This window comes from Chelon labrosus (genome assembly GCF_963514085.1).
Source record: "Chelon labrosus genome assembly, chromosome: 8".
In the NCBI taxonomy this organism is placed as follows: domain Eukaryota; kingdom Metazoa; phylum Chordata; class Actinopteri; order Mugiliformes; family Mugilidae; genus Chelon; species Chelon labrosus.
In genome coordinates, this window is record NC_140358.1 from 7621341 (window position 1) to 7637668 (window position 16328).

At 39.3% G+C, this 16328-nt stretch overlaps 1 protein-coding gene across 1 annotated transcript in view; it reads right to left on the minus strand.

Moving 5' to 3' along the window:
- glra4a (glycine receptor, alpha 4a) overlaps nucleotides 1-16328 on the minus strand; it is a 59129-nt gene that overhangs the window by 26420 nt on the left and 16381 nt on the right. The window contains exons 2-5 of the mRNA XM_084549684.1: nucleotides 6068-6198; nucleotides 4928-4995; nucleotides 3578-3801; nucleotides 1920-2002 (exon numbers count right to left, since the gene is read on the minus strand). Coding sequence (XP_084405810.1) covers nucleotides 1920-2002; nucleotides 3578-3801; nucleotides 4928-4995; nucleotides 6068-6198 — 506 coding nt within the window. The remainder of the gene's footprint in view (nucleotides 1-1919; nucleotides 2003-3577; nucleotides 3802-4927; nucleotides 4996-6067; nucleotides 6199-16328) is intronic.

The window sequence follows — 16328 nt, forward strand, 5'->3', positions numbered from 1 at the left end:
AGTATACTCACCAGGCCTTTAATCAGAAGTGATTACGTCTCCTCTAATGGCAGTGCAATGTGATACAGTTACCCAAACACAAAAACACACAGTTCTGCATTAAGCATAACTCTGTTTATCTGAGTGTCTCCTCTCCTAGCAATTCTAAAGGGCAACCCCTCTTATGGTATTTTTGTTATTATTCTATTGGATTTTCAATCTGTTTATCTCTACCTGTTAATTTGCAGATGTAAATCACGCTGCTTCTTGGAAAACAGAGACCAGTTCTATTAAATCCAATACCTATTGTTTTGAATGAATCAGATAAGGATGCAGGTAGCTATACCAGCATTAACCTTGACTTATTTCTGAGAGGGGCTGCTCAAAAGCTGACGTTATGGTACGACTGCTCAGTCTGTTTCACCCTTTGGTAAAATTAAATTCTTTTGTTCCTTTGACGGGAAACTGGGTCACTTCTAGGCACAAGGGGTGGGTCACATATAATAAAAGGGACAGAAAATTAAAGTTGTATTATTTATATCCTGGGAATTGGTTTCAAGAGGGCAGGTACAATCTTTGCTAAGGGCGAGGAGTTGCAGAGAGATGAAAATATTATTCCCACCCTATGTTTAATCAGATATTACATTTTTAAAGGTTGCAAATGTCATTTGTACATTTCTCGAACTATCGGTGTATCATAAATGTGTATTGTCATGTTGAGGGTAGCAGGTTTAGCACTTTTGAAACGAGTGCTTTCACATATTGTGCATGCAGGTTTTGTCCACTCTTGCTAGCATAAATGTCTCAGATGACTTGTTGGCTGACTTGATAGCTGACTTGTTTTATAATGAGAACAGTTCTTAAAAGGCAAGACCGGTCAGTGCTCACACGAAAGATGGTGTTTTCTCCAAACATAAGAAAAAACGACTTCTACAAATCATAATGAACCCCTTTTTGGTAAATGTAATGCTGTCTGGTACAATGGTTTTTCTTCGTGTTGCAGAATTGTTAATTTCATTCAATGAAGGACAGGACCAAACTGCTAAAACTAGCTTACATTATAATCCAGTAGCATCCATTACTGGCTCAGACATGAACATAAGCTAAACAGCAGATGTGTTCATCAATGAATGGAGGTTTTTTTCAAATAATACATAACCCCGCAAAATGATGTAGCTCTGGAAGTCAAGCTGGTTTATTGTTATGTATGGTATTTAATATATATTCCTCTTTATGTCTTGCACTCTATGCAACATGCAAGAATTTGGCCCAACAATGACAAAGTCAAAAAAAAAAGAGAAGGGTTTTAAAGTATCCTTAATGATATTTTAGATTTTATAATGCTCTGGAAAGCGAGTCAAGATGTGACTCATCCTGGACTTGGGGGCGTATACTAATATGTCCAGTGACATTTCTTGAATATTCATGTCCTTCTCCTTCACCAGCAGAACAGCCAGGTTTGGCTCTTGTTTTTAAACATGTATGCCCAGCCAGTGCAGACTGATCTTTTTGGGAAGGGGACATCCTCTCCAGCTCTGTTTTCCTCTCAGTCAGATTTACCTGTCACTTCTGCAGTTTTGGATTCATGGAGCATGCACATTAGTGGTAGACAGAAAGCACGGTGGAGAAGGTTTGGCTTCAGAGAGGGTAAAAAATAGAGATATATACGGTCTTTCATGGCTGCCTGAGATGTTATGCTTCAGCAATACAAAACATGGATTGCATACTACTAGCTACACTGTCAGTAATGAGCAACCACAAACAAATGTGATGCAATTAGATAATCACAAAATGAAATGAAACTGTAGGTTTGACAGAATCTGTAACTTTTGGAATATAGCAACGTTGGACACTATGCAAGTCAGGCAAAAGGTGGAAAACAGGGAACCAAAGGGAGATAAAAGAAGAGACAAAAGGAAGAGGAAGAGATGGAAACTCACAGCTTTCAAGCTGCATGGTACAGGTCTGAATGTCCATTGGGAAATTCTTCAAGTCCATAGGGCAGGACAAGATAAGAGTCAGCCTGAGATAGAAAAACAGATTGGAAGAGAGAACAGGAGGAATAGGGGATGTCAGACGGTACATAAGGGTTTAAGGAAAAGACACCAAACATAAGGAGAAACGATTGGTCAATAGATCAAAAGAGAAAGGTTGTTTTATTTCACAGTTTAAAAAAGAGGAGGCCGTATGAAGGTGTTCAATCTAATGAAACAGGGTAAATGAATTTTTGATTTTCTTACAAAACAGTAGATTGGAAAACATCTTGAGCTACTCTGGCATTTGATCACTTCCACCACAGTAACCTAATAGCAAAGTAATTGATGCACACATTCTTAATTTTATTTGTTGTGCTGTTGATGCATTAAGCCTTCAAGAATTCTTAGAGAAGAGAGAGAGTGAGCGAGAGAGAGAGAAAGAGAGAGAGCTATTTGGGAGTCTGTGTGGAGGAAAGCTGTGTAATTACCTGCTGTAATGCACTGCCCAAAGGCGAGACAAGAGCCGCCAGCAATATACTCACAGGCACCCATTTGCTACTGTGTTATGAGAAACAATATCTCTTCCACCAGGAGAAGAACAAACTACAAATAGTCCACTGATTGACTCTCTTAACGTCATCGAAACTGTGCTTACTTACAGCGCACAAAGATGTTTGATCCATACGTACAAAACATAGTTAGTACACAAATCTACAGGGTGCAGCAAATCAGTGAACGAGGACGTGTCTCTTAATATTTAGCTCTCCCTCTTCCCTAAGACGTTGCCACATTAGATACAGCACATACACACAAAAAAGAACACATCTGATTACCATAAATATTATCACTTATTTGACGTGTTTGAAACCGTATTACAACAGGCCGATGCCTAAAACTCATTAAATTACTAGTTTGACCCAGAACGAGTGATTTCATCCTTGAAATGTGCAAAAGCTTGACTGTTTGAGTAAATTGCTGTGCCTCTTTCAGTCCATTCATCAATTTGTTTACATTTCCAAGATGAATCAGTTTAAAGGTGCAAAATAGGAACTCAAGTGACACCCAAGCAGGGACTAAAAAGACATCCTCTCCTCCAATGTTGTTCTTTAATAAGCCATCTGCAAATTTCCCATCTGGTGCCGAGTGTCATTAAACAAGCTGACTTCAAAGACCGTTGCACACTTGCCTCTTGATATTTCTGTATATATTTTTTTTCATGCTTGCACTCTATTAATATCTTGGTGACCTGCAATGCACTTAAGTGGTTAGAAAAGTTGCAGCAAGGTCTGTGTGTCACTGGCAATTCAGCAATCTGGTGCTGTTGTGGTCAAGAGGCCATGTGTGAGTGAGATTTGTTTGCCTGCTTAGACAAGACTGTGTAGCAATCATGGTTTTCAGCCACTTTCTTCCCTTTACTTGGCAAAATAGTACTGACATAGACCTCCGCAAAACGAGTGTAGACTTTTCACTTCTTGCTGATATATAGAAAGTGCAGAAACAGTTGAACAAATCATTGACATGAGCTGCAGTTTGATCAAGTCCTTCATGTCATTCTCCAACTGCTCATAACTCAGTACACGGCGGCTGTGCTGTTGAGTTTTGTAAATATTTTCTTCAGTTACCTGATGCTGTAAAGAACGCTGCCATCTTGGAAAATCCGCAGGAGCTTGTTATCGGTGGTGACCTCGTGGAAATTGGCTCCTTTCTCGTTTGCGAAGAATAAATCAGGTTTCCAGATAGAGTCCAGCATGGATGGATCCAGATCAAGGGAGTCGTCTGGGTATTCACTGTATGCCAGACGGGGGTCATTCCATTTTTGCCGTAGAAACACATTGAGCCTGTAGTCCTGGGGAAGAACTCAGGGTAGTTAATGGAACACATGTCATACACTGAGGTTGTACTATAGATGAAGAGCTTAGAAGTGGATTATACTGGTTGTAGTGGTTTGAAATTTTCTGGGAATGGTCCAATAGTAGTCACTGTAATTCTGAAATGAACTGAAGTCATTGTGCTGAATGCAAGAGTGATGAAAGAGTTATTGGTCTGAATCTTTGACACACAATTAATTTGAGCTAAATGAAAATGTGTGCATTTTATATAGGGTGAGCGCTAACGTTTCTGTAGGTTTTTATAACATCAGTAGGTCTGGATAACAAGGCATCACTTGCAGTTGAAATTCCCTTGTTCCACCATACTCATCACATTTTACTGAAAACAACGGATTGGATAAGATGGTGTGCTGTCAGTTAAACGACAAAGTGCTGGCAGTGCAGTCTAGACCAAGGACACACACTGAACACAACCCTGGCTGAAGCAAACACACACAGGAGTTTTTAAATTACAATTCCAATCTATGTGTCTAATGCACAGTTTATCTTTGGAAATTGTAGTTGTTCTTCTTGCTTGATATCATAATTCGTCATAATAAAAAGGCGTGCTTCACCAGCACATACAATGACATTAGCGTTGTCTCTCTCTGGGCTACTCTGATTGGCCCTCTGGAGCTCCCTCAGATACCTTTAAACACTTCACTGCTGTATTGTGCTGACCCAGCAGCCCCAACACTGTAAAGGCAGACTTAAGGGCAGACGTTTCTCCTCTCTCTCCCCCTTCTCTCCCCTTTTCATTCATTTTCTCAATTTTTCATTTTAATTGCAGAGTGGACAGTTCATTATCAGCATGTCAGTGACCCATTGGTCTCTGAAGGTTGCTCTGTTATGCTCCAGGAAACAGAAATTAGGGAATGGCTTCAGAGCCAAGAGGGATTAGCAAAGAAGATGGTAAAAAAGAAAAAAAAAGAGGTGTTAGAAGAGTTTTGTTTAAATCATTGAGAGATAGAAAGTGACAAGCCATAATCCATAACCATGTCCAGAAACAAATGACTTACAGAACCAAATGTAATAAGTTTTGTGCTGTTTGAGAAAACACAATTGGATTTATAACTTGTGTGTAAGTCCTTAAGGTCAACTTACCATGGTGGTTTCCGTGATCGACCCAAAGCTGTTGATGAAAATATTACAGGTGACATTCACAGGTGGACCTGTAGGGAGAAATGACGGAATGAATGTAGACACCTTTCCCTCAGATAGGTCTTGAGATTAAGTTTGTAGTAGTTTCTTCATTAATTCTAATCTTCGTACAGTGAACCAAAGTCATGCTATGTCAGTTTCTGATTTGGAATAGATTGCTCTTCAAAAGCTCACAAGTATGTGCTCTTCTCACGCCCTTTTCACCATTACAGGTAAAAAATCTATAACATTAAGATTTTAACCATGTGCTTTACCACATTTTGGCATCATTGTTTAGCTCTCTCTCTGCAGCAAATAAATCACGGATAATGTTTTAATGTTACATTTAGGCATTCAAAGCACTTGGTTATGGTTAGGCAACAATGTGTGGCATAAGTTTAACATTTAAATAATCAATAGTGATGTGAAGCACAGAATATTTAACATTTATTTTAATCATGAGATTTGAAAATGCAAGATACCCCTTCCAGGGACTGTGCAGGAGAGAGACATGAGTTGTTTAGGATTGCCTACAGCAGTTGAAGCAGCTGTGATGTGCCACTCTTGGGGGAAATTAAGGTATTGTACAACCTTTAGTACATAATTGCCACATTTGCCTCAAATTCAAAACATTACCCAGAGTAATTCAAAAAAAGAAAGTTATTATCCTCCAGTTGTTGGCCCTTAACAGCACAATCCAACTCAACCAAGTCTCTGTGAGTTGTGTTGAACAACCTGTTCCTGTACCTGAAAACACTGTCTATGAGCAATTATGTTTTCTTCAAATCACACTTACTTAAACATTTTAAGAGTAAACTTAGTTTCTACAAGCTTACACTCCATGGTAAAATTTCCTGAAATGAAGACAAGGTTGTCTGTAACTACTAAAGGCACTGTACAGGGAGGTGCATGTACCGGAAAGCTCGAAATCTCAGATCCTACTATAGTTTTGAGACAACATACAGCACATTCACATGAGAGTAGCTAGCTGTTTAGCTTTCACATCATAGATACCATGGAGTTTGTTGAGTTTTCTCGTGCTTGTGCTCTCTGCTGGATTTTCTTGAGGGCTACTGTGATGGTCTGCCTTAACATACACTGTACCTTTGAAGTTGGGCCTGATGCGGGCGTCATATCCTGACGTTCTCCCCATGAGCTTGTCCAGGAAGTCGGAAGGTGAGAGCTGTGGTCCTGCCCTGTTGGGGGGCTTTATCTCCTCCTTGCAGGAGCTCAGTCTGATGTTACCCAAGGAGGGGTGCAGACACAGGGGCAACAAACACAAAGAGAGAAGATTTTTAAGCAGTAGATGACTGGTGTGTGTATGTGTGAGGGGTGGCAGTGGGGGTGGTGGAAGAAAAATAATGAGAATCCAACAGAACAGCTATCAGCAAGTCAGTCATCAGCAAAAAATACCCAGCGGTGGATGGGAAATGAGGGTGAAAAATGATGACTGAATGGTTTGCCTCAGCTGGCAACTAAAAGCTTATCCATTTCGCATCATGTCTGAGAATTATTGCGGTTGTTAGGCCCCAACTACAGAGAAGCAACACAGAAGCAGAGGTAAACTTGTCCCTCCGTTGTGCTTTCCACTGCTTGCGGCTTAGCAGGGGTAAGGCTTGACAGATTGATGGCTCAATTGTAATGCTATGAATGTCACACTGGGGAGAGGAAAGAGTTGATACAAGCTCCAGCGAGGCTCAGGCAGCCACTGACAGGAATAACCACCAGGACAGAGTGAAAGCGAAGACAGGAGACAAGACAGAGGATGGTCTTTAGGAAAAAGCAAATAAAGACAATGCTCTTTAAACTGAGAAACCCTGGTTCATAATGGATTTGATTTCTCTCTGGCACCTGCTGTAGTGCAGCATATTGGTCACTGTCAACAGTTAAATATTTACATGATCTAAAGGATTGTAGAGCAGATGGCAGGTTCAATCCCTTCCAAGACACAACTTTGCTTTGTGTGTTTTGAGTCAGTAACTGCTCTGCCAGTATTAGGGCCTCTTAGGTGTTTTTAGAAGCACATAAACGGCAAACGGGCTACAGGATGGAGGACTTTGCAGAGGATATTCCTGGAACTACAAGAGTGAAGCTGAGTTGATCCTGAAATATCTTTGAATAGTAAAAGTGTCAGCTACAATTAGTGAATTCAAATTATGTAATAGTGAGGGATAACTCTCTGGGACATTTACAGATTTATATTTATGAAGTATCGCATGTATTGTACTGTATTACCATACAGACATTTTACAGACACATACTTGTCTCGTTTCTGTTCGCCCAAGTTTTGCTTATGATTCCAGACCTGCAGATGGAAACGAGTGAGTTGCCAATTCCTGAGCTGCATTCAAGACGAACTGAACTGGATGAGTTTGAATTAGAATGAATGCGGCCATCTGTATACATCACACTAGTTTTGCATTGGCAATAATTATACCGTAAAGAGTAAACACTGTGCCTCTATGCATTGAAAGGCTGAAAGTTGAATCAATATGTCTTCTAATTTAAGTGGCTTTACTCCTATGTATAAAAACTAAATTCCTATAGGACAAAACATACATCATTAGTGCCTCCACATTTTATCTGATAATTAACCGGAACCAATCAATAAGGTCTGTTATATCTCAAACTATAGTTTGGGGAAAAAGAATAACAAATTAAAATTAAACAAGGCGTGCATTTTAACTGATATTCTTATTGTCCACCATTTTCCCAGATGAGTGACTAAGCAGAAATTTTCATATATTTTTTTGTGCACATCATCATTTTCCTATAGCTATTTAGTGACTGTTGTTTGCATTGGTCACTGCTGACTTAACTTATCTATTACCATCATGAACTCATGTTAGATGCTTACATTTGTTCAATAAAGGCTGAAGACACAACTAGTTGTCAATATGAGTTACACTGCCTCTCAAGTCAGAAGCAACCTGACTGAAATACTGGAAGGGCTTCTCTACCAGAAGATATACCATGTTAGTATATACAGTAACAGATGTCATGGTCACATATCAGACTTCAACACTGGAGCCTCTCCTCTAGTGTAACTACACATAATACAAGAACCCAGAGCACCTTCATTGATTTTCATCTTGTCCGTTTTTCTCATGTTATAAACTCAACTCTTACTGGTCCCCTGACTCCACTTCCACTCTGTAGTGATAGCGATGTTACGATATATTGTTACCTCTTTTATCCTCTCTCTCTCGCTCTCTCTCTCTCTGTCACAGCTACACAGGAAGATGGATTGATGGTCATACTCTTACTTCGATAAGTCTTACTTCAATAACAAATGGTCTCTCATGGGTTGAGTCCCTTCTACAAAACAACTCAGAACAATAAAGTACCCCGTTAGGCCGAAAGTGTGATTTTCTCCCACAGGTGCTTGCAAGCATCCAAAGACAAACGATTTTGACGGTTAAACCGTTTAATCTTTGGGAAATATTGACAGAAGAAGAATGAGTCTCTATTACAGTAACATGTGTAGACAGACTGATGAAAAGGGTTCACTGGATGACATTTCTGGTAGGAAAATCATGAAGAGGTTAATTAAAAGTCAAAGCACTCACTCTCACTGAGACGCAAGACACCGTTCACCACACACACCTACATTAGTGCTCTGAAGCTAAAGCTATTAACTAAGACAGAGACGTTTTGGCATGTTTCCTGATTTTGGACAAACACAATGGTCCACATATACTTTGCAAAATATAAGCAGGTCATTGTCTGTCTAAACTTAACTGTTTTAATATTTAAACTCTTTATTAGAAAGACCTCTGGTATTTCAAAATGACTTATTTAATAAGCGCTGGCAAATATTTCGGCACATATACATTATACGTTTCCCTGTCTCAGAAGAAACTTGCAAGTGCCTGTAACATCGCTGATGTTACAGGCACTTGCAGGCCAAAGGTAAAAATGTTTTTGCTTAAGACCATTCTTCCAGTTAACGTATTAATAAACTCTTTTCCGTAAGACTGAACTTCTCACCCTCACATATAAGAAGAGCTGTGAGTTTTATGCTCTCCCTCAGGGCCTACATGCCCTCTCCATCAGCTCTCATGCATTTCTAATATGACTCCTTTTGAGCATGGTGTCACAATAGGATCCTATAACACTGAGAGGGTGAAAGAAGAAACAGCCCGAGTCCATTTGCAAGCGTGTCAGAACAATTTTATGTTTAAGTTTTTGGCAGCAATCCATACTGTTTGAAAATTTGCTCACTTTTATTCACACTATTGACTCTGTATAAAGACAGTGAAAGAAATTTAAGAGAACTGAACACCTCTCAAAAACTGACATCTTCATTGGAAAATATATACTTTGCCTTAAGCAATGGTTTTACATCTTTTGAGGTTAATATACTGTGCAACAGTCACTCTTAAAATGATGTCTATTGTCTGTAAAACTACAAGTGTTACTGCGAGTGGCTCCTCAAAATCCTGCAAAACTAAATATTTCTTTGTCTGAACGATTCAATTATTAAGACGCTCTTTGCTGACATTTAATTAGCCTGACCTTTTCCTTCTCTCTGCATCCCTTTCATTTGAGCATCCGTGCCAGAATGCTGTCAAGAATACATAACAACTCTTTCTTTCCTTGCATTATAGAGCAAGTTTTGCTTGCCACACTCTTGTTAGCAAGTGACTTTATTTGATTTTGAAGGCAAAGCTGAATCGTGGATGAAATGCAATTTCGCTTACACATTTAACTATATGATAACAGATGGTTATAAGATTGTAACCGATGTGATTTATGAAATTTGTCAATGTTAGAAAGTGCTAATGTGCACCTTCACTGCTTTTCTTTCTTGTTTGTGTTTTCTTGAGTCTCTCTAAGGTAAATTGTATATAATCATGGAAAACATGATTCTAATCCATGAATCTGTCCATGAAAAGTAATTCATTCAACACTTTTATTCTAGATCAAGCATGTATGGCCGTTATTCATCATCTTGCCCTCACATAAATTCAGTCTAATGCTACAAGAGGGAAACACTGTTATGACAAACCTGTCGGGACTGTGCTGTCAGCAGATCAACCAAGGGTACCCACTGTGTGTGCAACTAATCTGAAGAGGTAGTCAGCATTTGATTGCTGTTCTACTCCACCCGCCCTTAAACAAAAAATTTCAGTCAGCCATTCATTTTGATCAAAGTAACCGTATTACCGTGTCTACACATGACCAGCGGTTCAGGAAAACAACATGTCGTCATTAATTCTTGACAGACATACAGTAGATGCATGGACCAGTGTAGACAGTTGCATTGTTCTGCAATTCTTCCCAGAGAAAAATGTTACTTTGACAGTTGGCAGCTATCTATAGAGATCGTCCATTCATTCTTTATATAAGGTGTTATGTCTTTATGACAAATAGGTGATATTATATTATGTTGAAAATACCCAAGTGGCACGCAAAATGTCATGTTTGACATATGTTGAAATAACATAGTCCTCTTCTGATGGCTGAAGCAAAGGAGGAATCAGGCAACATTGTTATACAGCAACATCTGCCTCGGGAGATGTTTGGGGTGGATAAATGGATCAACAAATATGGACTTTTATACCGAAGAACAGTCATCATATGTTTTTTATTGACTTTTGACAACTGATGTCCTCTAAGCTTAGTAAAGTTATGATTTTAAGGAAGGAATGAGCCAATAACCTAGTTCATTGTTTAATTCGGAGCTTTTGTTATGACCTCCTCACCACTTTCCAGCTCAAAATATTAGGGGCACACTCCTTCTTACACTGGCCTTGAATATTGGCACTGTATCTAAACCATAAGGAGTATATACAATTGTCCGATATTGATATGATTCCTGTTGAAACTATGAAAATTACAAAACCACAATAACAATGTGTAAAGTTCGGCAGAAAATAAGAATACAGGCACAATGGTGTCCATTTCCAGTGTAGTGAGTACCAAGGAATATTTAAGCAGACACAGAAAAAGAGAAGAACATAGAACTGTCATTCTGCATCTATTACATGCTCTCTAAATGTGTAAGGACATAAATGGACTGGGAGGGTATGGGAGGCAAGGTCTGCAAGAGACCAACAGTTCTTTATATCAGCAAAATTCACTGCTTCTTCTTCTCACACCATAAAGCCTCTGTTGCTTAAGAGAAATATAGGGATAGATAAATGTGCCATATATTTGCAGCTGTTATCACAAACAATCAATGAGACTAGTTGATTGGTTTTTACTTAATAACAATCACATCTTATTCTGCATAATCTCAACCTCGTTCAGCCTCCAATTTGAAAGTAACAGATCAAAATTGCACCCAATTAGATGAGCCGGGATTCTTCCCACGGAGCGCAAACATATTCTGTTAATTGCTTTTTCATTAAGAAGCTGGTGATCAGAAAAGCACATCATTTCACAGTATGCTCGTTCCTTGGTTGCCTACAATGACACACTGGGGTATATTGGGGCCATTACACATCCATACGTAAACATACTAACTTTTAGCGCCATTAGCATAATGGGAATTGGAACAAAATTGCTCTCTTTGCCTGTTTTAACACATTGCTCTAATTTCCCCAGTTGCTGAAATGTCCTTGATGTCAGCTTGAGCCTGAGATATTGCTCCCATAGAACGGCTCTCAAGTAAAAACTGAATGCCGGGCTTTTGGACAATGAACACAGCGTTCTATCAGACCTACCAAACCATATGAATTTATTTGTACCTGTGACAGGCCCTTTATCAAAATACATCCAACCATGACATGCTTTATGATAATACTGTGGCATGTCATTTTTTGTCTTTAATGGCCTGTGTAGCTCTTGTCTTTATACTACTGTATATGATGGCCTGTGGCTACTGCTGTCCCCTTTTGATCAATAGGCTCATTGGGAAATGGGATTTGGAGCACACTGCAATTTAACCTTGCACATTCATCTTCAATGGCATGACCACTGCCACTCCTACACTCTGACACCTCGAGGTGTGGAAACAAAGATACAGACCTTCCTTCAACAGATGGCTTCTCACTTAATCTGGCGTTCACATTGTGAACCATGTCTGGATATTCAGCAAAAAGTGGAGGCATAAATCACAACCTAAACTTAGTTAAAAAAAAAAATGGAAACAAAACAAACTAACAAATATAAAAAAAACAAAAAACATGATGGATGCAGAACTAACTTGGTGACAACGAACACTGCTTTACTTGGTGGTGTCATCAACCAACCAGAGTTTAGTGGAACTGAGGTGAAATGATTTTGCATTCAGTACGTACAACCCTTTGCAAGTCATATTACTAGAAACTGTTCAGTTCATAGGAGAAACCTGCAGGGTATACATGCATATTCTATGTAGATTAAATAGTAGATTGATGAATCTGAAATTACTCTTGAATCTTTCAGGCAGTCCCTTCCTGAAAAAGACCTCCAACTGCAGAGCAATATCCGTCATTATACAGTCATGGCATTGACAAGCAAGACCTTTATATACAATCTACCAGTTAAAAAAGGCAGTGTTATCTGCTTCGGTTAAAGGATAAGGCATGTGCTATTCAATATTTTTGATGTCAATAAAGCCCATGAAAATTTCAAACACAGGAATTTGTTATAGATTTTTAATCAAAATATCAAAAATACAGCTGAATGCGGTAGTTTCTTCTGGCAATGTTACTCTTAATAGCCGGGACGGTTTATCTGTGGCACCTATAACGGGGCGCACACAGAGAGGAAGTGACTATCAGCTATGCAGTGACAGGAGACCATGGATTTCAATGAAATTCAGCAAGCTGTAGTGATCATAGGTGAAGAAGACCAAATGGACTTGTGTCAGGTTGAGCTAATCTCAACTTTTAAGCAACATGATTGAGGTGCCGACCAGTGGTTGACTTGACATATGATGCAAGGAGTTGGAGTTCCCCAAATGTTTACTGCATGGACACCTTCCACAACTTTGGTTCCTACCACATCATTCACCACGATAGCTGGTTTGAAGCATCGGGTGAACCCAGATGGAGCCACAGCAAGTTGAGAGCACTGGCGGCTAGAAGAGCTGGCTCTGTGTACACACAGGGAATATTTTTATGTTCTGCTTGTTTCACTTTGACACATTTGGGAGGAAAGTGTCCACGAAGGTAACCTAGGCAACCGGAGCATAAAATGTCCAGTAGCGACCAACTGTCAACTGCAAAGCCATGGGCGACAAGCGAATCACTTTATACGTGGACGCGGCTTAATGAAGCAACATGTAAGCCAGTGTAATAGTGTGGCTCATTAATGTGATTGTATTACTCTACTAGTAGGATCAGTTAATTGGTTGCTTGACCTTTCCATGGGATTTGTTGACTTGCACTTTACAACTCTGTCATATGGTATCACTTAACAGAATTGAAAAAATAGGTGTATATTTAAATGTAATATAATGTATATACCATGGGTTTAGTAACCTCATAGTTTTATTTTTACGCATCATTTTATATATATATAGCTGAAATAACAGAAGAACAAAGGAAGCTGGCACTTTTAATGCCCTTTACAAAGTAGCACACGCCTCATTCCCTGTAGATACTGTGGTGTTTACAGGCTTTCAATTCCAACCTTATCTTTGAACTACTTCTTCACTCCTCAGTGTTATCTTTGATCTTTTGTTTGTAGTAAAGGATAATTAGCTCAGCCATGAGCCAATGCTAATGCTAATGATATAATATACTTCCTCTTAAAACACAGCATATTTAGCTGTAATGCAACCCCCCCCCCCCCCCCCCCCCCCGGGTTTAATGATTTAGATTAATCCCTGCTAAGTCACAGTAAATCACAGCTCTGTGCCATTGCTCATGCGTACTAATTTGTAATGCAATCTTTAATCTTGCGGGAGTGAGGCTTGACATCTCCAGAGTCCCCAGCAGAAATGATGTTTCCAGGCTTGTGCCACAGTAATGACAAGGGCACAATGAGCTGCAGCTTGATGACAGATTTATGCTCCTGTTTCCACCACACTGAGCTCCAACTACCACCCTAGGCTTTTCCCATGCAGCCTTAACTAATCTTGAGCACTCAAATACATTCTAGACAACTGGAATTCATATTAGTGCTGAATATAGTATCCCTCTCTTTTTGATTTAATTGGTTTATCTGCTAAAATCACACAAATCACATATTAAAAAAAGTGGTCCTACACTTTCTTTTACCGCTACATCTGCTGTCAGTATGTCACGACAAAATGAACTGTTCAGCCCACACACATTATCTAGCTTAAGTTTCTTTTTTTAGTTCAGAAAATATTCTTTCGGTTAACACTTGGAAAGCCAGAAGTTTTAAATGTCGCAGTGAATTTCAGTTTCCTGTGCACACATTAGCATACATGTCAGTTCAAAGGTCAACAAGAGCACTACAACTTCACTGTGAATGCCTACGTTAAGCTACATTGCATGGGAACTGTCAAATATTGATCATATCAAGACTATAGGAGTGTAGTTTAACAGTTTAATAGCACTGTAATCTTTCAAGTCCATGTCAAGAAAGCCCTTAGCGGACTAATTCGCTGCTACTGTAAATATAAAATTACCTTAAAAATAGGCTGACGCTTTCCTCCCACAGCTCAAAGACTCAGTAAAGTAAGGTAAAGTTTTGTACAGGACTGACAACCGGCTGACAACCAATCAGGCGGGACACATACTGTGGTAAATTTTCACAAAGTAAAACAAATGAAGGAAAGTTAACATCAGCAGCTTTCCAATTCTCTACAATATAATTGATGCAACAAAACATGTTGCCAGGAAATGAACTACTTTGTCTTGCATAGTGGCAATAGAAGACAATAACTGCCACTTTGTGTGAACTAGGAGTTATTATAGCATACAACTTGGTTAGCTAAGCACATACAGTAACTGTTCTAACCTTGATAATAGTGTCTCTGCTGTGTTTAGTCCATCTGAAGACCATTATTAAACTACACATGCTATCAAATATTTCTTTAGCAAGACCCTCCAGTCATTGCTGACATTTGAATCAGTAGTGACTCAACCAAGGTCTTTATATTCAGCCCAGTTTCAAGCTGACTATTAGCATTAAATTATGCTTAATAAAATGCATTTAACTGTATATAACTGTATATCCTCCTACTGGCTCTTCCCAAAGCTAAATCAAACAAATGAAATGTTTTCAACAATGAAAGTTAAAATTGCAGTCTTTGTGATAAAACCTGAGGAACTGGGCTTTCCCCCCGACGTACATGAAACTAACTCAGAACCTCCTCAGACCAAGTCATCCTCCCATACGGCTCTTTAAGCCACTCTGTATTCAGGCCAACTTTTTCACATCTAAGATCTGATATCAGCATGGATTGCCTCCTGTCAGTCCAGTCAGAAACAGAGCTGGCAGGGTTTCTGATATAAAGAAAGGATGATGCTGCCTGCAAAAGATTGCTTTGATCTTAGGGGCTAGAAATGGACTGTTTATCGTGGTACAGTAGGCGCCTCGTATATATATATACAGTATGGATATATTTATGGTACCATTATGAACCTGGTTGTAGATGGAATGTTTGTGTTCAACATTGTGATCAAAGCAGGGTTTTTGGGCTCTCATCTTCTCTCTGCACTATATTCAAGGTAATGAAATGCAGCGATTAGAGAGGTAAAACCGTATATTTCGTTGCAACCAAACTGATATGGTAATTGCATGACATAATGATGCACTGTGGAGTATGTGCAGATGTGCAATTTTAGCATATAAAAAGAGGATTTAATCAGCTGTGTGTACCTCCACATGTTGGGCTTTGCATCGCCCCACACCCCTCTGATGTTTGTTTGGCTTCACTGGAAATTTTCTGTAGCTGGATTTATACAGAATTACAGCCTACCAGTGTACAGTGAACATGTAATTAGGTGCTGCAGACTGCTTAACTGCGATGATTAATGTCTCCCATTTGCCTACCTGCACCTATATGAATATGGATAGAAGTGTCAGCTCCCATCACTCTCTGTATAAATCACACGCCCTGATAGCATATGCTTGTTTTCCTGTCAACCCCCACTCATTTCCAGTTGCCATAATCTTTTTTCTTTTATTAGCTATCTGTAAATGCTTTAAGCTGCTTACGAAATGGTGTTTTCCCTGCTATATACAGTATTAGCCCTTGGTTTGTCCAGATTTCTGACATTCCTCCAAATTCTTCCTCATGGTTATTAACTGCTAACAGTTGATGCTTATGGGGGAAGTGAGGTTTAGCGGCCTTCTCAGTTTGCCCCAAGGACCACAGCACCATACTGTAGCAGTTACTGCATTAAAAGAGACATTACAAAGCTACGGGCCAGTGCCTGAATCAATGGTCCACCTGTGCCTTCAACAAAAGCATAAAAGCTATTGGGCTTTTGCTGTCAATCTTAATAGTGAAGTG